The following is a 22,096-nucleotide window of genomic DNA, read 5'->3' as shown; positions in this document are numbered from 1 at the left end:
ACTTCTGCCCTCAGCTTTCCCTGCGTGCTGTGTGTGGGTTCTGGAATCCCAGTTGTGCTGACCCCTTCACCAGGACCTTGCAGGGCCTTCCCCAGCAGGTGCTCTGCCTGGTCGGCCAGCTGGGAGCCCTTCAGAGTCTCCCCACGGGGGCAGGCCAGGCCTGCCCCTTCGGACTCAGAAGAAGGGCCTGGAAGTTCACCCCACACCCACCCTGGGCCATCTGCAGGTTTACATGAGAGGCAGGGCAGGAATCCAGCCCTAACTTCCCTGGGAACCAGAATGGAGAAGGAGAAACCAGGGCAGAGCTCTCTAGAATGTCTTCCCACACTCACACCGCCGTCAGGCTTGGGAATGAGTAAGCGGTGATCGCTAACTCCCAAGAAACCGTCCCTCCCCTCCTCTCACAGAATCACTCACCTAAGAGCGCCGTCAGGGGGATCTGACCCACTGAAGCCTGAGCTTGCATTGGCTAGTCAGCACCCCTTCAGTGGCACCTGAGCAGCTAGGGCTGAGTGCTGAGATACCGGGTGTTTCCCCCTCCCTGGAGGAGCTGGATCTGCGGATGGATTTGTGGGTGAGTGGGTGGATGGGTGCGTAGGTGCGTGTGTGGGTGGACGGATGGACGGATGGTTGGATGGGTGGGTGGGAAAATGAGTGGCCAAGTATGTGAGTGGATGCATGGGCTAGTTTCAGACTGGCCCAGGAGTAACTACTCCTCAAAGGAATTTTCTAAATCTCTGAAATGTGAGGACCTGGCACCCCCCAGAGGCCAGAGTCTCTAACTACCCATCATCCCTAAAGCCTTGAGCACCAAGTCTTTGAGAAGCAGGGACATGGACCTCGATGAAGTTAGGGGTTCTAGGAAATGAAGAAACCTTGGGTCCAGTGCTGGCCCTTCCCCTGACTTACTCTGGGACCTTGGGAAGGTTCAACCTTCTGAGGCTCCGTTTTCTCATCTGGATACCTGTGCTGGTCAGTGGTTTAAACAAAATTATGTGTGGAAAGTGTCTGCAAGGGTTACCTGGCACATACCAGGTGCTCACTGGAGGTAACTTCCTTCCCAGAGGCAGCCCTAGGACACGCATGCACCCACACACACGCCCGAGCGCACACGCACACACATACACACACCCCCAGCCCAGTACGGAAGAGGGACAGAGAGTGAGACCCTAGGCCGGATCAGACGGGAGAGGCAGATGGGCACACGTTTATTCTACAGGAGCTCCAGGCTCTGGCAGAACTGGCCAGCCTCGGGGGCCAGGGGCTCAGGGAGCGGGGACTCACACAAGAGCCCCAAGGCCTTCTGGGGCTCAGCCTTCTGGGCCTGGGCCAGCTGGGCTGTGTGCTCAAAGGCAGCCTGCAGCAGGTGGGAGGCGAGGCAGGTGGTCCAGGTGACAAAGTAGGCCAGGTGCCAGGAGGTGAGTGCCGCCATGCTCTCCACACCGCAGTGCAGACGCTTCAGCAGTGCCGGTGTCCCCAGCACTACGCGGTTCTCCAGCAGAGCCTGGGAGGGGCAGGTGGATGGGCAGGTGACGGCCAGGAGCTCACACGCTGTACTACCTGCTGCCAGCCTCCGCCCCCGCCCAGCCCAGGCCCAGTGCCCCAGGCCTGCCCTCCCCAGCCTGTCCCACACCCACCCCACCCACCTTCCTGGGCAGCCGGCCCAGGCTGCAGCAGTGGGCTTTCTGGCACAGTCTCCAGGTCGGCAGTAGCAGCAGCCCAGCAGCCAGCATCAGGCCGTGCAGATATGACAAGAGCAGGTCTGTCCAGGTGGCCGCAGAGAGGCCCAGCTGCTCCCAGGCACCCAGCCGCTTCAGGGCCAGGCCCGAGGCCCGGGCACAGCCCAGCACGCCTGCCCACACCAGCCTGGGCGCCCGACGCACCAGCCACACAGGGACTTCTATCAGTGTCAGCCCAGCCTGTAGAACCCGGCCCACAGGGCAGGCTGAGATCTTGGCGGGTGGGTGGGACCCCTGGGCCTCCTGGGTCAGCCCTGACAGCCAGTGGTTAAAGAGGGTGGTCTTGAGGGGCAGGAAATTGCAGAGGTGGGCCCGGTTCTGGGCCAGCTGCAGGAGGAGGAGACAATCACCACCCGTTGCCACTCACCTGCGGCAGGAGCCCTCCCTGACCCAAGTTTTATTGTGGGGGTGGGGATGCCAGGCTGCCCTGGGCCGTGCCCTCCCCCCTCAATCCCCACCCCCCCCAAGAACGATCTTTATTTGTCACTTGGAAGGACTCCATTCTCAGGAGGGAGCTTTAGAGGTGTTTCATATTATATTTGATTTTCTTTCCTTTGGGTTGTTTTTGTTTGTTTTGTGTTTTGCATTTTGTTTTTGTAGCACTAGGCGGCTTGCGGGATCTTAATTCCCTGACCAGGGATCGAACCCAGGCTGATGGCAGTGAAAGCGCTGAGTCCTAACAACTGGACCACCGAGGAATTCCCTTTCCTTTGGGTTTAAATGGTTATTTACAAACCTCCAGACTGAAGGAGGTTGATCTATTATCATCATCATCATTATATAAGGAATGACGATTGCCCTCAGCCCTCTAATCCTGCAGGATTTGAACCCAGGGCATTTCCTTCTCCCAAGCACCTGGGATTCCTTCTTATCAGTTGCCTCTTGGTGTCATGAGGGCAGCTGGGGACAAAGGCTGTGCCATTAGGGGTAGACAGTTGTGAGGCACAGGGACAGTGACAGAATGAATGACTGGCCTACTGTGAGGGCTAAGGAGGGGGAACACAAGAAGATGTCCAGATCCCTGTCCTGGGTGACAAGGTAGATGTGATGTCTCCCATCCACTGGGAGAAAGAGTGGGCCTGGATGGGGAAAGAGGCTGGAAATGAGACTCACTGGAGTCCTGGAGCTGAACAGCCCCTCATCAGAGCCCTAAAGCCTCCAACCCCAAAGCATCGCCAACCCACCAATCCGGACCCCACATGCTCTGGTCCAGAGGACCACCTGGGGCCCTAGGGTACAGTGGTGTGGAAGGCAGTCATCCGGGGTTGGCTGTGTGCCCCACTGTGGGCGGGATCAGCAGAGCCAAGGGGGTGGAGCAATGCTGAGAAAGGAAGGAGGTCCAGGGGTCCAGCTAGGAGGGGAATCAAGATGGAAACAGGAGCTGCACCTCCACCCCTCAGCTCGTGAGGTAGAAACCAGGAAGGAGAGAAACCTGTCATATCCCACATGATCCTATAAGATAGGCTACAGGAGAGGAAACAGAGGCTTAAAGAGGTGGAGCAATTTGCCCCAAGTCACACAGCTAAAGAGTAGAGCAGCTGAGGTTCCAATCCAGCCATGTCTGTCTCTCTCCTGCCCTGTGTAATCTCCCCTTTCTCTGCCACAGGAGACCCTTTTCTGATAACTCAGCCCACTGAGGAGTTGTGATTTGGAGACGTGACCCCAATGGTCAGCATTTGCATGTTTGAAAAAGACAGATGGGACGGGCGAAACTTAACCCACAGGAGTGACCCTCTATAGAGAAAATTCTAGCACTGTGGCTTGTGGGTGGGGCTTCTGAGAACTGTCGGATTACTCCGGGAGGGAGGCAGCCACCTTGTTTCACCTGCGGAGTCCAGCAGCTCTGAGGTGGCCCTCACCCCCTCCCCCCCAAACCCCACTCACCAGTGCGGAGAGTCCCCAAAGGCTGGATCTGACCGGAGGGACGGACTCCATGTCTGTCCCTCCTACCCCCCCTCCAGGTGGGAGAGGCAGGGTGACCTCACAGATACTGCAGGGTGGGGGCCAAGTTACCATGGGGACCCAGCTGCCGCAAAAGGCTCTCCTTTACCTGCCTCCCATCCCATTGCTGAACGGAAACTGGGGTATTTGTCTTCCACATCCTGTCAACTTCCTAATTGGAGACTGCTCCCAGGGACATCAACTCCACGAACCTCCCGTCCACCCAGCATGGGCGGCCAAGGCAGCGTATGGGCGCTGTGCCTTCCCACGTCCTTCCAAATCCCGAAGGAGCAAACGCCTGGGATACAGAAATCTTCACCCCCAGGGCCTCAGGTGACAAAATGTTTGGAGGCAGATGGAAGCCTCAGCCACCCAAATCTGAAATCTCCTACCTAACCGCCCCCCCCATCCATCCTTCTTGCATTTTGCTAAAGGTTGGTCCCCAGTCACAGAAGCAGAGAAGTGCGGCTGTGACCTTTATTCTACGATGTTAGTGATGTGTCAGTGGGTTCTGAGATTCAGTTAGAGGAGGGCAGGAGAGAGAAAATGTGCCCAGAGGGTCCTGGAGAGAGGCATTCTCAGAGGGAAAAGGGGCACTTGTCTGAGTGAAACCCCTCAGGGCCACAGGCTGCCTGGAGCATCTCAGAGAGGTTTCTGGAGCCATGGATCAGGGTCAAAGGCTTAGAAATCTGGGAGAATCCAGAACCTTGATCACAGCGTTTCCTGCATTGTTTTCCTGTCTGGGTCCCAGCAGATGCCCCAAGATGCTGCAAGATGAGGCTCTCACACCTTTTAGAAATTTTTTAAAGACGCCCTCTGGTGGCAGGATCCTGTGAGTGCAGGGCACCGTGAGCAGAGGGCCCCTCTGCCCTGGCACACAGCGCGATTTCAGTCTCGCTACCCTCCTCGGCCAGGACCCTTGTGCAGTATACGACCCGCCCAGCTGTACATGGCAACCTGCCATAATGAGTCCCTGGAAGGTCAAAGACAACCTTTGCCCAGGGCAAGTCCTGTTCACCCATTTGTTTCCTCCCCACGGGGCAACAGCAGGGGCCCAGAGGGTAAAGCGTGCAAAGTCCCTCCACTCTGTCCTCTGCCCTTGCCCCTCCCCTACCCACCCTCTATGTCTCCAACGCTATGTCCCTGAGGGGTCGCTGAGGCTTCAGAAAGGCCACCTTGAGCTAAGTTTTGAAGGATGGGTAGGAGTTTTCCAGAGAAGAAAGTATGAAGGATGGTCCGGGCAGAGGGGACAGGATGATTCCAACAATTCAGTATTACTAGAGCATAAAGTAGGAGGTGGGAGGAGCACGAGGTAGATGGTGAGGTCGGCAAGGACCACATGGGTCACAGAATATTCTATCAAATGATAGGAGCCATAGAAAAGCCAAGGCAGCAAGGCACTGGACATCAATGGGGGCTTTACAACAGTCCCTCCAGCTGCATGAGGAGGCTAGACTAGGGCAGAGAAGGGCTCTTGGGGGGAAAGGGGGAGATCTTATAGGAACCCACAACAACAAGCTCTCCAGGCAAGAGATGATGACAGCCAGGACGGGGGCTGAAGTGGCCAGATGCCAGAAACATGTGGAAGGTGGAACTGACAGAGTTAGAAGCTGTCAAGAATGGTGAAAGGTCCAAGATGGTACCCTACTTGCAAGCTACCAGTCGGCCTGCTGGGGTTTCTTGGATGCTGGTAGAAGGCACAAGACTCATGGGTCAGAGAGGATGGACAATGTATTACAGCACTAGCAGTAACCTGGAGTATAACTATTTTGCTTTGGCTCTTTGAGTCCCAAATCCCACAGGGTGACATGAAAAGGGGCAGATGGTACCTGTACACTGAGTGGGTGAATCACAGAAGAGAAACCCTGAGCTTAGGGAACCCCAATCTTTTCTGATGGGCAATAAGCAAGCCTGCCCTTTGCTCCTGAGAGAGACATTATTTTTATCATGCTGGACCATGCCTGTGCTTTGAGAAGAAGTTACGTATTCCAAGCCATGCTGGAAAAGATCGCTCAGAACAAAAAGCAACCGATTCCTCTGCAGAAACACAGGAGATCTGTGGGGAATTGCTTCCCAGCAGAAGTTTGAGGATAGAGAGGTAAAGCGAGGCAGGGGTCAGGGGGTCCTCCTCAGAAGGCTTGGGCAAAGGGTAGATGGAGGTACTGCCCACTAAGGTGGGGGTTGGAGGAGGAGCGGGTTTTGGGAAGAGCCTGATTGCTGGGAGTCAGATGATGGGGCTGAAACTAGCCTTTGCAATTTGTTTTCCATCCTGTCTCTCCTCCCCTCTTTGGCTTACCCCCAACCATGACCCCTGTTAAAAAGAAACAACAGGCCCCAAATGGAGTCACTTGTGCTAAGCCCCTCCAGGCCTTAATATTTAACCTAATTGCAATTTCAGCCCCCAGGAGTGGAATTTTAAGCCAATCCATCTGGAATTTCCTGGTCAGCACTAATGAGGTAATCTGCCTAAGACCCCCTGCCTTCCTCTAGGGGAAGGTGACCTGGCTCGAAATAATCCACCTTCTTAATTTCCTTTTCCCGCCCTCCTTCTGCCTATGAAAGCCTTCCGTTTTGTATACCTCCTCAGAGCACTTTTCTACTTGCTAGATGGGATGCTGACTGTTCATGAATTATTGAATAAAGCCAATTAGATCTTCAAATGTACTCAGTTGAATTTTGGCTTTTAACAGATTTGGTGGCAGTGGTGGGATCCAAAGTGAACTTCTGATGGCTTTTGGGGACAATGAGAAAGACAAGTGTGGTACCCGGACACCCCTTTTTGAGTTCACTGTCTTTCTCAGCATTTCTGAAGCCAGGGGAAGTTCCTCATGACTGTGAGCTCTGCTCTCTTTGCGTCAAGCTCCTGGTCTAATTGGCTTTCCAGTTAGTTCCCCATTTGTTTGGAATCTTTCCCCAAATTCCACATTGGGAGCTGCCACGGCTACAGTAGTTCCCCCATTTGTCTGGAATCAGGCTGCCGTCTTCATTTGCTGAGGTCTGCTGGTTCAATGCTTTCCCCCAGTCCAAAGTTCCCCAGGAATTGTTGGTAGTTACCAGCTGGAGTTGGACTGGGTCCAACTTGAGCTGGACTGGGTCCAGTAAAGACTATTGCTAACAGGAATCTCAGAAGCCAAAAAGTTGCAAAACTTGGTGGGTGCTCTGCAAACACTGGAGACATCCAAATCAAATTGGCTAGGAAGAGAAGTAGCTAACATCAAAGTAGACTGTTTCCACTCAGGACACTGGATCAAGATTTTATACTTTAACTAAAAATGAAACTCTCTCTTCTCCCTCTCCTTTACCCTGGCGTTGGCCTGGAAAGATAACGTCATCACCCATATCTCCCAGGCCATTGCTAGGGGGTGTAAGCTCTGGAATTTAGAACAATTTTTTATTTCAGGCTAGAAGATTCTCACCCCATATGCACTAAAAACCTGAATGACCCCTGGCTTAGGAGTAAATCCAATGGGAGTATGATCAGAAACCTCTCCTTAACTCTTGAAACATTGCCGATTCCGTTGCTAAGACACTAGCTACCCAGCAAAGATCCTTAGACTCTCTGGCCAAAGTTGTTCTTTATAACAGGATTATCTTTTAGCTGAGCTGTTCTGTGGCCAACACCACCTGCTGTACCTAGAATGAACACTTCTGGGGAAGCTGAAACTCAATTACATAAGATCACTGAGCAAACGACTTGGCTTAAAAAGGTGACTCCTTCAATGGAGTCTTTCTTTGATTAATTTGATTTTGATTGGTTTGGGTCTTGGAGACCCATGGCTCCCAAGTGCACTCTTAACATTGGGAATTATCCCGCTTATAGTTATAATAATATCCCTGGTGCATTTCATTCTCTCTAAAGCTTTAAATGCATATTTACAGCTGCTAATCACCAAGCAAATCTCCCTAAGACTGGACCTCAAAAAAGGAACAAAGAGAATGATTGACTAAAAAATTGTGAGTCTGGAGTTGTGCAACCTGTGACTACTACACAGATTCAGCAACAAAGCAGCATCACCAAAAACTGAGAACTACAGAGCAGTAGGTGAGTGGTACTGATGCTTAAAATTTTGATCACATCTCTCAGTTAGGTTGAGAGTTTGATCAAAGTGAGGGGGAGTTGTTAGAAAGAAACTACAGGCCCAAAATGGAGTCACTTGTGCTAAGCCCCACCGAGACTTAATGCCTAACCTAATTGCAATTTCAGCCTCTCTCAGGAGCGGTGTTTTAAACCAATTAGTCTGGAATTACCTGGTCAACACCAGTGAGGTAATCTGCCTAAGACCCTCTGCCTTCCCCTAAGGGAAGATGACCCTGCCTAAATTAATCCACTGTCTTTACTTTCTTGCCCCACCCTCCTTCTGCCTGTAAAAGCCTTCCATTTTGTACAGCTCCTCACAGCACCCATCTACTTGCTAGGTGGGATGCTACCCTACTCATGAATTTTTGAATAAGGCCAATTAGATCTTCAATTTTCTTAGTTGACTTTTGGTTTTTTAACACTTGGCATCACCATACCCAGAATTCCACTGTCACTAAGGCTGAGGTGATCATCCTTTACATCATCTTGACCAAACTCCCTGGACCATGTGGTCCAGGCAGGAGCTGGAGACCTCATTCTGCCCCACTGCCCCCAGGGCTGCACCTCAAGGTACCTCTCAAGCTCCTTTAGGATGCCAGGCCCGGGCCTCAGTCTCAGCTCCAATCAACTGTCCCCCACCCTCACCAGGGCCCTCATCTTGGTCCCCAAGCTAGATTATAGCAAGGCTTCTCTGAGGCTCTCAGACCACAGGAGGGAGGAACACAGAGGGCTGGAAATCTAGTAACAGAGGTCAGAGATCGCCCCTGGAGTGTAAAACCAACACAGGACCTCCTCCTAACCTAGCTCAGGGAAGGGCAGTCCCAGCCATGCCATCCCACGGGCCAGAAACCCCAGAGTCAGAGTCACCCCATCACCTTCCCTCCTAATCTTCATATCAAGCCACCTCTGAAGGCCGGGACCATGAATCTTGTTCACTACTGTGCCCTATGCCTAGAACAGCGCCGGGTGCATAGCAGGAACTCCATAAATATTTGTTGAATTAATAAATGAATGAATGAGTAATGGCCTTGGAGATCCCCACCTGCCAGGCTGGAATGAAAGCAGCAGGAGCTGCTGCAGAAGGAGCCCCCCCCCCCGCTTGGATCCTTCAGGAGGGATCCCTCCACTCCTTTCTCTTTCCTACTCATCACTTAGGTTCAAGGCTATCCATGTACTATTGTGCTATGTGGTGTCGGGCAATACCTCCACTCCCTCATGGGATGGACCTGGTGGGATAACCGAATTATCAGTGGCCGCTGCCTTGCCTAACGCCAGGGGGCGCCATTCCCCAGTCCCTGCCCGTCTCCGCGGAGATTTTCCTCCCCGGCCCAGGACCGAGGCCGAGAGAGGCAGGAAGCCCGCCTTCGACTTCTCGCAGTCCCGGGGGCTCTCAGGTGCGCTCCCTGCAGGTGCAGGACGGCGGCGCGACCGCACGGGGGCAGCAAACACCAGGGGCGCGGGGGCCCGCCGAACCCGAGCGTGCTGCGCAAATTGATGCAAAGTTTTCCGTCGCTGATTTTGTCCCTTCTCAGCCTGCGACAACAACCTTGCGTCATTCCGAGGAGCTCGCCCGGTGCAGGTCCCGTCCTGCCTGGGTTGCTGGAGGCGAAACCACCGAGAAATGTTCAGGACATCCTCCTTTCTTTCTCGTTCCAATATTAAAACTTCACTTTATTTCAAATCTTCATTTTTTTTCCCCAGAAGTACGCAAAAATGATAAAATATGCCTTCAAACTTATTGGAATTTGTCTTTTTTTTTTTCTTTCTAAAGATGGCTTGATTGAAACCACTTAAATGCAAAAAAAAAAAAAAAATCATTACAAACGGATGAAAGCTCGAGCACTTATCCTGATTTAAGGAAAAAGGTTTCGGAGTCAGACAGACTTGGAATTGAACTGACCTCTGCCGCTTAATCACAAGTCTATGCTCTCGCCCCAAATTTCTTTATCTGTAAAACTGGGATATAGTTTATATATAGAATCTGCCAGGTGAGGTCATGGGGAGGAGTCGATGAAATAGTGGCTGTAAAGTGCTTTGTGCAGTACCTGACCGCACACCAATGCTTGGGGGTTGGTGGGTGAGTGAAGTCAGCGTCAGCAGATGAGAAGGAACGCAAGAATTTTTAAAAAACAAAATAAGCTACAAATTGGACAAAAGTGCTTTCAAATATGTGCAAATTTCTAAAAAGAAATCACCCCCAGGGGCACGCATTTTGTTAATTCATAAACCAATCTGTGGAAATATTCATTGCAACCAAACCACTTTCAAGCAATTCACCTGGAGCCCAAGACTAGATCGTGAAATTCCAAAAAAAGTCCCGACCATAGAAAAAAGGGTCATTGTTGCCTTAAAAGTAATTCAAAAAAAATTTTTTACACAAAAATGAATGAAAATGCTTTAAAAAGTGTTCTTTAAAAGGATACAAAGTTGCCAAACCATCCCATTGTTCAAAAACATTCACCCCCCCCCAAAAAAAAAGTTTGGATAAATGGGAAAAAACACGTCACCACCTGCAACAGATTGCAAAGTCACAGCTGCGTGGTACAAAAATCAACGTGTGAAAAACAACCATGGCAAATAATTTTCACCAATTCATTTACTGATCAGTTTGTTCAAAACCAATGTGTTTCATGCGTTTGTTTTCTGCCAGCTCACTTATACCTCCCTCTGGGATCTTCCACACACCCACACCCACACCCATCCTCAACTACTCCTCTTCCTGCTTGTTCCTTGTGTCCTAAAGAAAACGTTCCTCCACCCATCAAAGGACATTTAGGGTGTTTCCATATCTTGGCTTCTATGAATAATGCTGCAGTGAACATGGGAGTGCCAATAGCTCTTCAAGATACTGATTTCAATTCCTTTGAATATATACCCAGAAGTGGGCTTGCTGGATCCTAAGGTAGTTCTATTTGTAATTTTTTGAGGAACTTCCACTCTGTTTTCCATAATGGCTGTACTAATTTACATTCCCACACGTGAGATGTAACAACATGGATGGAGCTGGAGGACATTAGGCTCAGTGGAATAAGCAAAACACAGAAAGAGAAATACCGCATGACCTCAGTTATATGTGGAATCTAAAAAAAAGTTGAACTCTTAGAAACAGAAAGTAGTATGGTGGTGGTCAGAGGCTCAGGAAGTTGGGTGATAGTGATCAAAGGGTACAAAGTTTCAGTTATACAGGATGAATAAGGTATAAAGATCTAATGTACAGCATGGTGATGACAGCTGACAGTGCTGCACTGTATACTTGAAATATGCTAAGAGGATAGGTTTTATTAAATCTTCTCAACACACACACACACACACAAACACACACACGGTAACTATGTAGAGGTGACAGAAATGTTGTTTAACTGGTTTTTGGCGATCATTTCACAATGTATATGTGTATCAAAACATCAGGTTGTACACATTAAATGTATACAACGTGGGGAGTTCCCTGGTGGCCTAGTGGTTAGGATTTAGCGCTTTCACTGCCGTGGCTGGGGTTCAATCCCTGGTCGGGGAACTGAGATACCCCAAGCCTCAAGGTACAGCCCAAAAAATGTATACAATTTTTATTAAAAGAAAAAAAATGTTCCTCAATGCCCCTTCACTTGACCATTTAAACGATATTGTTGAAAGAAGTCATGCAGTCACCAGCCACTGGCCATACAGCTTCAGCCCCTGCCTCCCCACTTCCATGGCCACTGTCCTGGCCCAAGTCACTGGTAAACTCCTTGTTGCTGAATCTGGTGTAGAGACAGCAGGAGCAAAGCCAAAAGGTAGCGACAGCCTGGAAGGAATGTATGCACCCCATGAAACAGTCCAAGGACCAGTAGCCAGAATACATGGAATATCTAAGGAACACCTACAAATCAGTAAGACAAAATCAAATGACGCAGTAGAACACATAGATAAAGGCACTTCACAGAAGAGAAAAACCAGAGAGCCAATGAACGTAGGAAAAGATGTTCAACTTCGTTAGTAAGCGAGGGAAATGCAAATTAAAACCACAATTAGATACTATCTCATACTCATTTCAAAAAACAAAAGAAGTCTGACGCTTCACCGTGTGTGCGTGGATGAGTTCATGGTCGACCAGAGCATCAGACACTGCCCATGCCCTGACCCAGCACATCTTACCGTGGGTGGCTCTCAGACTTGGTTTTCAGACTTTGAGAGCCACCCACAGTAAGGAGCGTGCTGTACAAAGCTGCCCACTACTCAGACATGTGAAACTGAAACACGAAGTTAACAAAACAGTAATTACCCTTGTTACGTGCAACGTGTTCATTTATTCTCTATCTATTCTATTTCACAACTGATTGAATTGTTTTCACTACCCCCTAATGGGTTGCAAACCCCAGTCTGAAAAGCACTCCTTCCAGAAGCATCCACCTGTGAATGAAAAAACATGTGCAAGACTGCGTGTGGCAGCATTTTTCCATCAATTGGGAAATAAATAAACTGGGTGTATCTGTCTCAGGAATGACTAAGCAGTGATTAAAATGAATGCAATCTGTGTGTATCAATGTGGACAGATCTCAAAAACACGGTGTTACGTGAAAAGGGAAAGTTACAGAGTCATAGCTGTGGAATGATAGCATTTGTATAATTTTTTCAAGCCCACTAAGCCATATTATATGTTGTTCTGAACACATATACAGTGAAAATCTTTCTTAAAATACAAGACCTAGAAGGTCCCTGCCCGTTTGTGATGGTAGCTGGTTCCCTGGAGCAGCAGATGGAGGAGGGAGAAAGTCAGAGAGAATGTCAGCTTCATCTGTCATGCTTTTTCCTTTTTTCTACTTTCAAAGATTAAGAAGCCATAATGGCAAAATTCTAACATTTGTTCATTCTAAATGGTGGATACCTCAAGGTTGAGAACAAGTCAGTCAAGCAAAGATCTGAAAGAAGTGATCCAGGCCATTAGAAAACAGCAGTGCAAAGGCCCTGAGGTCACCGTGGCATGTTCCAGGATCAGGAGAGGCCAGGAGACCAGAGCGAGGAGGAGAGAGGTTAAGGATGAGGTTGGTAAGGAAGTGGATTTTAAGTTTTAAGCAGGAGGGTAAACCCACCAAACTTATACTGTAAAGACATCATTCTGGCTGGGCATGTTTTATTAACAACTAAAATTGAGTGATAAACAAACACTAAGGTTATTGTACTAATCTCTTTTTTTTGGGTGTGTTTGAAATTTCCCATAAGAAGTTTAAAAAAACAATAATATGATCCCTGGCTGCTGTGAGGGAAACGGACTGGGTGTGGGGACAATGGGGGGAGGCAGGGAGGCCAGTTTGGGGGCCACCACAGGGGTCTGGGCGAGAGGGGAAGGTGAGCGGAACCAGAGTGTCAGGGGTGGAGTGGAGCAGCCATGGGATTTGCCCGTGGACAGAACGAGGGATGGGAGAAAATTAGCTCGGGCTGAGCCTCCGGATGCCTAGTGGTTCAGAGGACCGTGGAGACGGGAAGGGGTTTGGGAGTGGCCTCCGAGGGGAGACGTCAGGCGAACAAGTCCAGAGTTCAGGGAAGAATCAGGGCTGGTCACCCATTTGGGAATCACTGGCATATAAATAGCATTTAAAACCACAGGACTGGATGAGATCACCTGGGAAGTGGGCGTTGATGGAGAAGAAAGAGGACCCAGGACTGAGCCCGGGGGCCCGCCTTTGGGTACAGGTGGAGGAGAGGAAAGGAGAAGGAGGCGGCAAAGGAGATCAAAATGAGCAGCTCCTGGGGCAGGAGGAAGCTCAGCAGAAGGGGAGTTGCTCTCTCCTCATCCCTCAAAACGCCACAGCCTTAACCCCAGGGCAGCCCCTGACACTGCTCAGGGCTCCAGCTCTTGCCTAAATGATTGCAACAGGCTCTGCCCTTGCAGTCCACCGGATCCACTCTCACCATCTTTGTAAAATGCAGATCTGATGCTGTAACTCCCCGTAGCTCATTCAGGGTAAGAAACCAAGTCCACAGCCTGGTGACCACACTCCCTGTGGCCCGGGTCCTGCCCAAGGCAGCAGCTACATCTGCAGACGCTCCCACCCCTCTGCACACGTCTGCATACACCCAAGGAGCAGGTGCTGCAGCTTGTACCAACAGCCATTCGCCTCTCCCTCCTTCCTGGAGACCATGCTCACCTCCCACACCTGAGCCTGGAAGTACCAGACCTCGCTTTCCCAGCCTCTGGGACTTCCGGGAAAATATCCTCCATCCCCGAAGGAAAAGAGAGAGACCAGGAGACAAGGCCAACCCTAGTGTGCCTTGGGGCTTTGTCTGTGAGGACACATGATTGCCTGAGCTGCTGTCACCATCTTCTGACCAGAAGGGGCCAACAGAGCAAACGTACAGCATGGCAAACCAGAGAATAGAGTTTGGGTCCGTAGTGAAATCGGTAGGCTCAGACTTGGTTCTGGTGACCGCCGGACTTCCTGTAAGAGGAAACAGCAACCCCTACTGTTAACACCGCCTCGGGTGGCTTTGGGTTTCTGACAATTGCATTCAGAAACATCCCAACTGACCCCCATATACTCACACATGCGCACACCCCACCCTCGCACGCCTGATGCCCTGAAAGTCGTGCCTCCCACCAGAACTCATGCCTGTTGGCGTTGCCAGGTCTTGCCGCGTCATGCCCTCGCCGTTGTCCACTCCTTCTGGCCACAGGATGACTCTGCCCTCTCCTCCACCACCGGCAACCCTTGGCCTTTGTACATCTGAGATCCGACAATAGCTTTGAAACATGAATAGCTGCTATGACTGGGGCAGGAGATAGACGGGCCCCAGGCTGAGCAGCTAGAGTCTGTCCAAAATAGCAAGAGAGGAGAGCTGGGTTCCGCCCAGATAAAAGACAGAGACCACATACTTCTCATTCTCAAGGTCAAGGAGACCTTCCCGACTACACATGCACAGAAAGGCTCCTCAGAGGTCGAAAGGGAGGGGGCGTCACCTCATAATAAGTGATGTCAACCTACCCATAAGCCTCTCCGCTGGAATCCATCTTGGCTAAGAGATGTGTGTGCACACAGGAGAGGACCCTGAGATATACCAAATATGGACTCAGAACCAGGCAAAGCAAGATGATTGGCCAAAGGAAACCCAGAAGAAATGCCCCGTAAGAGTGATTCAAACTGCCACGAGTGTGTGACTCGCTCTCTGAGCCCACCTGTGTGTCTATCCACATGTACCCTATTTCCTCCTAATAAACACTTTACTTGTTTCACTGCTTTCCAGCTCTATGTGGAAATTGATCTCTACGCAGCTGATGGGCCAGGGCCTTGTCACTGGCCCCTGGTCCCTGGTGGTCTAGTGGCTGGAATTCAGCTTTCTTACTGCCGTGGCCAGACCTCAATCTCCGGCCAGGAACCGAAACCCTGCTTCAAGCCGCTGCAGGCTGAGGCCACCCGAGATCATTGTGACCCCTTCCTCATCCCAAAACTATTTTCTGTTACCTGACCCTTTCCCCCATTTTGACAGCTGCGGGACCCAGTGTTATCCACTGCCCGGGGGGAAGATGGTTTCTGGCAACAGTTACAGAAACTTGAGAAGACTGACTTAGAGGAGACAGAAATGCGATAGGTCAGAGAAAGGCCTCTCACCCCGAGGCTGGGACAGCTTCCTGGGCTCCGGAGGGGAAGGAATGTAGTGGGTTGTGGAGAGAGAAGTCTGTGGGGCCTGGGGTCCACGTCTGGGGGGTGCAAAGCGGTGTCCAGAGGCCACCAGCACCCCTACCAGTGTCTTACATGGCAAGTCTCATCCTCCATCAGGAGCCTTAGCTACAGGTGCCCACGCACCTTGCATGCCCTGGTCGGTGAGCAGGACACCACTGAGGGCCTACGAGGACAGATCGGATAGGCAGGTCCCCCCGGGACCCTCCCCCCAACCAGGGCCTCTCCTGGGACAACCCAAGCCACCCTCAGATGGTCCAACAGGACTGCCTTTACTGGGGTATCCACCTTACTTGAAGGGTCACTCCCCACAGTGACATTCCTCAACATCATAGCACCCATCCACCCCCACCCCAGACAAAGCAGTGGCTCTGGATGTGGAGGGTGTGGGTGACCAGAGCCTGGACAGGAGAAGACACCCCAGCCTCACCTCCTCCACTAGAACAGGGTGGAGTGGTGGCCACTTCTGATTCATCTCTATGACTGCCTCCAGTGCCCTGCACAGGACCTGGCAAACAGAAGGTGCACAATAAATATTTATTGACCTAAATGGAACATGAGGCTGCAGAGATGGGGCCCAGACATCAGCTGGTTGAACTAGCCCCCATCTCCAGCCCCCCTTCCCACTCACCTTCCAGCGATGATTCAGGGGTGGCCGTGTGACCCAGTCTGGCCAATAAGATGATGCAGAAGTCATGGGGAGGGGCTTCCAATAAAGCTTTCGTTTATTGTCATAAACAGAGAAAGCTCAGATGGCCTAGGCTTTTGCACTTTCTCCTTTGTCCTACTGGGAGGTGTAGCAGCTGTGACAAGATGACAGACATGAGGACAAAGGTCTCCATGCAAAAGGTGACAGAAGAGGAAAGAGGATAAGAGCCTGGGTCCCTGATGGCATAACCGAGCCCCAGACCATGCTGCCCAGTCTCAGCTTCCTCTCTGAGACCTGCAAACCCCTCTCTGTTTAAGCCACAGCTATACAGGTGTTCTGTTATTTGCAGCTGAACACAGTGGGTTCACAGCATGTTCTTGGTACAGCTTTAGACTAAGATAGACTGGGGTTTGGATCTTGGCTGGTGTCAGGGTGTTATCGAACCAAACTTGGGTTTGCTCACCCATGTGAAGCAAAACCAATTTACTGACAAGGGGTTGTTGTCAAGGAAAGTACAGCGTGTATTGCAGAGCCCAGCAAGGAGAGTGGGTGGCTTGTGCTCAAAAGACCTGAACTTCCCGACCGTCCTCAGGGAAGGGTTTTTAAAGGCAACACTTGGGGTGAGGGCTGCAGAGTGCATGATTTTCTTCTGGTTGGTTGGTAGTGAGATAACAGGATGGTGTTCCAGGGACATCATCAACCTTCTGGTTCTGACCAACTGGTTTGGGATCTACTGATTATACTCAGCATGTAGTCACCATCCTCCACCTTGGTGAGGGCCTTACTTCCTGCAGATCAACACCAAATTATGTGTCAGACGGTTATGTCAATATATCCCTTGAAGAGGAACTAGGACTCTGTTTTATCACTGAATTATTGTCATTTTTTTCTCACTTAGCTGCTTTATCTTTGTTTCAGCATTCCCTCACTTCCCTAATAAGCAATGCTTGTGTCTGCTCTTTGGAACTCAGAGAAGGCCTAAGAGACAAAAGCCATTTTCTATAAACAGGAAATGGGCAACACGGAGAGGCTTTTGTACTCAGGAGGGTTTCATTCCCCCCTTTTCTTTGATACTCCTCAGTCCTGAGGGGGACAGGTACAGGACAAGAAAGAGAATAACGTTTTGGATAGAGGTTAATCATAAGCTTGGTGGGAGAGCTCGGTTTCAGGGGGATTCGGTTTCAGGGGAGGAAGAAATTTTCCTCTACCCTTCTAGGTTCTCCTGGCTGACCTAAGGATTAAATTGACATGAGACAGATTAACAGGAGAAAACCAAACAAAATGTAATAACATGTATGCATGGAAGAGACCCAGGAAGACTGATTAACTTGCCAAAATGGCAGAAACACTCACCTTAAATATCATCTTCAGCTAAAGACAAAGGAGGATGTTAGGGTGGGGGTTGGAATTTCAGAAAGGAGGAAGGCAGTTGACACAGATAAAAAAGTAAATGTTTGGTAAACAAATGTTCATGAACCAGGCAGAGACAATGGGATACGGAGTGGACTCTGATCTCTAGACCCCTCCTAGAATTTCCTCCCACCACACCTAGTCCACATTCTTTGCAGATACCTCTGGTGATAGCTCTATTCCAGGAACAGCCCCTCTATCTAAATGATTTAGGCAGTAAGGGGGAAGGTCAAAGTTTCTTTCTGAGTCAATGAAACTGAGCACCTCGGATTGGGACTTGAACCCACGTGCCGGGACTCAAACCCAGCCTAAACTCAGATTGGAACTTGAACCCGTGGGCTGGGACTCTAACCCAGCCAGAACCCACTGTCTTTTAACTGAGATCACACACCTGGTTTCAGGACTTAATAAAGCTCAGCTTCTTGATGTCTCATTGCAGAAAGAATTCAGTGAGAGACAAAGTGATAGGTAAGAAGTGGATTTATTTAGAGAGAAACACACTCCATAGACAGAGTGTGGACCATCTCAGAAGGCAAGAGTCCCGAAATATGGGGTGCTTATGGGTTTTTTTTTGTTTTCTTTGTTTGTTTTTTTTTTGGTGGTATGCGGGCCTCTCACTGTTGTGGCCTCTCCTGTTGCGGAACGCAGGCTCCGGACGCGCAGGCTCAGCGACCATGGCTCATGGGCCCAGCCACTCCGTGGCATGTGGGATCTTCCCGGACCGGGGCACGAACCCGTGTCCCCTGCATAGGCAGGCGGACTCTCAACCACTGCGCCACCAGGGAAGCCCTGGGGTGCTTAGTTTTTATGGGCTGGGTAATTTCACAGGCTAATGAGTGGGAAGATTATTCCAACTATTTTGGAGAAGGGGAGGAGATTTCCAGGCATTGGGCCCCACTCACTTTTGGCCTTTTATGGTTGGTCTCAGAACTGTCATGGTGCCTGTGGATGTGTCATTTAGCATATGCTAATGAATTACAATGAGTATATAGTGAGACTCAAGTTCTACTGGTGGTCGAATCTTCTGCCATCTTGAACCTAGTTGGTTCTAACCAGTTTGTGTCGTATCCTCAACGGCTATGTCATTCTTTTAAAGGTTGTGCCCTGCCCGCTTCCCTCCTGTTTCATTAAGGGAAAGACAAATACCATATGCTATCACTTATATGTGGAATCTAAAATATGACACAAATGAACTTATCTACGAAACAGAAACAGACTCACAGACATAGAGAACAGACCTGTGGTTGCCAGGGGGACAGGGGGAGGGGAGGAATGGGTTGGCAGTTTGGGATTTGCAGATGTAAACTATTATATATAGAATGGATAAACAACAAGATCCTTGCAGCCCACTCCATAGAGCATCTTATAGGAGGTGTTTACAGGTCTGTAAATGGAGCACTTCACCACCACCCACAATCTATAGCACAGGGAACTATATTCAATATCCTGTGATAAACCATAATGGAAAAGAATCTGGAAAAGAATATGTGTGTGTGTGTGTGTGTGTGTGTGTGTGTGTGTGTGTATACACATATAACTGAATCACTTTGATGTACAGCAGAAATTAACGCAACATTGTAAATCAACTATACTTCAACAAAACAGATTTTTTAAAAAGAGTTTCTTTCTGAGTCTTTTTGGCTGTCATCATTTCCAGCTCAACATAATCTACATGCCAAAGAGACATTTTGGGGTGGCAAGTTTTGCTCCCCTACACAGATAACAGCTGAAATCTGGGTCTCCCCCACTCCCTCTACTCCCCCCAAACTGCTCTTGCCAAGGTCATTAAGGGAAATGACAATAGCTATTGCAATAGACAAATCCTAAGATCTCAGTAGCCTAACACTGTGAGTTTATTTTTGTCCATGTTACCGTGCAGTGCAGGTTGGTGGGGAGGGCATGGCTCCCCACAATCATTTAGGGCTCCAGACGCCTCCGTCTACAGACCCGCTCTCCTCTGGGTGCTTAGAGCCCACTCCACAGAGGGTCATATGGGAGGCGTTTATGGTCCAGGTCTGTAAATGGAGCACTTCACCACCACCCGCAGTTTATTGGCCTGAATTTGGCCACTCGGCCACACCTACAGGTAAGGGAAGCTGGGATGTGGAGTCTAACTCAGGGAGAAGAGGCAAACTTGGTAACTAGTGTGCGCTATCAGGGTCTACCTCAGCCACCAAAGGTCTCCATGTCCCTACATCCAGTGCTCAGTTCCTCAGCCTCATTTTACACCACCTACCAGCACATCGGGGCCATCCCCCATCTTTTTGTTTTGCAGATTTTTTTTTTTTTGACAACACCATGTGGCATGTGGGATCTTAGTTCCTTGACCAGGGGTCGAACCTGTGCTCCCTGCATTGGGAATGCCGACCACCGGACCACCAGGAAAGTCCTTTTTCTTTTTTTTTTTCCCCCCATCTTTTTGAAACACTCTGTTCTTGGCATCCTTACTTTCTCGGGGTTTTCTTCAACACTGCTAGACGCTCCTCTTGTTACCTGAAAACTGGATTCACCTCTTGGCGGGTGTTGAGACAAAAGACACAACCAAGCCAAAGATAGGAAGAAGGAAGGATTCATTACCTGCAGCAAGTAAGGAGGACACCTGGGATCTTTCCCAAAGCAGCGTCTCCCTGAATGGCAAAATTGGGGGAGTTTTAAGCTAACGGTATACGCATATTCATGAAGGGGCCTGAGCAGAGGAGAATTCAGCATAGAATTGGAGCAAAGGCCCACAGAGTCCAGGCTTTAGTTGGTCATTTAGTTGGTCATTTAGAGGGTCATTGTTGTCCTCCACTTGGGTGGGGGCCTTAGTTCCCACAGAACTCAAAGATATATTATTATGTACATGCTTTGAGGATGAACTAGGACTCTGCTTTATCACTGCACTATTGTCTGACTGCCTTTTCTCTGTTCCTGCATTCCTTTGTTCCTTTAAGATCACTGGTTACTGAGACCTGTTCAAGGGCAAGCACTGTGGCCAGGCTTAGACCACAAAATGGCTTCTCTTCTGTCCAGAAAACCATTCCTGGTTCTCTTTCTCTGGGGACCCCCTAACCGATCTGCTTACACTCTGAAACACTGAAGTGTTGGAGGTCCTCAAGCTGGATCCTGAGGGCTCTCCCCTCCCCTTTCTCTTCTCTGAGCAATCTCACCTGTGCCAGATGCTTCACTCACCACAGGTTGTACTCATGACCTTGAATCTGTCTCCAGCCTGGCTTCTCTCCTGAGCTCAAGACTCTGGCATCAAGTAGACATCTTCAAGTACGCATCTCAAAGTCAACATTCCCAAACTGTTAGTATCCTCTTCACCCCAAACCTACTCCTCTTCCTGGGTTCCCCCACTACGAATGGCACCATCAACCCTGGACATCAACCTCCTGCCTGGCTAACTGCAACAGTCTCCCAAACTGCCTGACCACACTTCAATCCCCTACAAGGGTTCTCTAGGCTAGTGCCTCTGAAAATTCATCTGCATAGAAATCACCCGGAGAGTTTGTTAAAAAGCAGATCCCTGGGCCCTACGACCACCCCATTCGATAGGCCTGGGATAAGACTCAAGAAATTTGCATTTCTAACAAATTTGCTTTTCTAATAATTGCATTTCCCCTAAGGTCCTCCCCTGGAGCAACCCAAGCTAATGATGCTGATGCAGGTGCTGCAAGTCTGTGGACCATACTTTGAGTAGCAAGGCTCCCTGCTCTGTCCAACTCGGAGGCCACTAGCCACAGATGGCTGTTTAAATTATTTAAATAAATTTTAAAATTCATTCCTCAGTGCTGAGACAGGCAGGGCACAACCATTAAATCCCCACCCCTCCTCCAAGATAGTCAGAATATCCCCCCCACTCATCAGCGTATGAAATTATCCAGCCCATAAAAACTAACCTCCCGGGCTTCCCTGGTGGCGCAGTGGTTGAGAGTCCGCCTGCCGATGCAGGGGACACGGGTTCGTGCCCCGGTCCGGGAGGATCCCACATGCTGCGGAGCGGCTGCGCCCGTGAGCCATGGCCGCTGAGCCTGCACGTCCGGAGCCTGTGCTCTGCAACGGGAGAGGCCACAACAGTGAGAGGCCCGCGTACCGCAAAAAAAAAAAAAAAAAGAAAACTAACCTCCCCATATTTCAGGGCAACCTGTCACTTTCTGAGATGGCCCACACTCTGTCTATGGAGTATGTATCACTCTCAGTAAGTCCACTTCTTACCGATCACTTTGCCTCTTGCTGAATTCCTTCCGCAACAACACATAAAGAACCTGAGCTTCATTAAGTCCTGAGACCAGGTATGTGATTTCACCAGGGAGATTGTGAGTTCAAGTCCCCTCCTAAGCCAGAGATTGTGGGTTCAAGTCCCATCTGAAGTGCGACTGGCTTCAAGTCCCAACCTATAGTGTTTGTTTTCAGCAGCACTAGGCACATTTCAAGCGCTCAACAGCCACTTGAACAGCGTGTATTTATAAAACATTTCCATCACCAAAGAAAGTTCTACTGGACAGCCTTGCATGGATCTTGGTGACTGTTCTAAAAATGAAGGCTAATCCTAGGTCCCTCTTTGGTCCGCAAGAATTCTGAGGCTCCTACTGCCTAAAAGCTCATGCTTTGGAGAAGCATAAAGGACGTCGGGAGTCGGGAGGGCACA

At 49.9% G+C, this 22,096-nt stretch overlaps 1 protein-coding gene and 1 long non-coding RNA gene across 2 annotated transcripts; one reads left to right on the top strand and one right to left on the bottom strand.

Moving 5' to 3' along the window:
- Positions 1-1,187: 1,187 nt before the first annotated feature.
- Positions 1,188-4,001, bottom strand: TMEM270 (transmembrane protein 270). Its single transcript, XM_004310814.4, has 3 exons — positions 3,624-4,001; positions 1,647-2,066; positions 1,188-1,504 (listed from the first exon to the last, which is right to left on the bottom strand). The coding sequence occupies exons 1-3, from the start codon at positions 3,753-3,755 to the stop codon at positions 1,214-1,216; spliced, it is 843 nt and encodes a 280-aa protein (XP_004310862.3). The 5' UTR covers positions 3,756-4,001; the 3' UTR covers positions 1,188-1,213.
- Positions 4,002-6,111: 2,110 nt separating this feature from the next.
- LOC141276468 (uncharacterized) lies at positions 6,112-9,363 on the top strand. Its single transcript, XR_012326029.1, has 3 exons — positions 6,112-6,137; positions 7,560-7,722; positions 9,291-9,363. It is a non-coding gene; the product is annotated as an uncharacterized lncRNA (long non-coding RNA).
- The last annotated feature ends 12,733 nt before the right edge of the window (positions 9,364-22,096 follow it).

Source organism: Tursiops truncatus, chromosome 15 (assembly GCF_011762595.2).
Source record: "Tursiops truncatus isolate mTurTru1 chromosome 15, mTurTru1.mat.Y, whole genome shotgun sequence".
Lineage (NCBI taxonomy): Eukaryota > Metazoa > Chordata > Mammalia > Artiodactyla > Delphinidae > Tursiops > Tursiops truncatus.
The sequence above is the reverse complement of the archived record's forward strand: the minus strand, read 5'-3'. Positions and strand labels throughout refer to the sequence as shown.

Coding starts and splice junctions, on each gene's coding strand:
- TMEM270 (XM_004310814.4), bottom strand. CDS start 3,755: ATGGTAACTTGGCCCCCACCCTGCAGTATCTGTGAGGTCACCCTGCCT. Junction 2,067..3,623: donor TTTGGGGACTCTCCGCACTG/GTGAGTGGGGTT, acceptor CTCCTCCTGCAG/CTGGCCCAGAACCGGGCCCA. Junction 1,505..1,646: donor TGGGCCGGCTGCCCAGGAAG/GTGGGTGGGGTG, acceptor TGCCCCTCCCAG/GCTCTGCTGGAGAACCGCGT.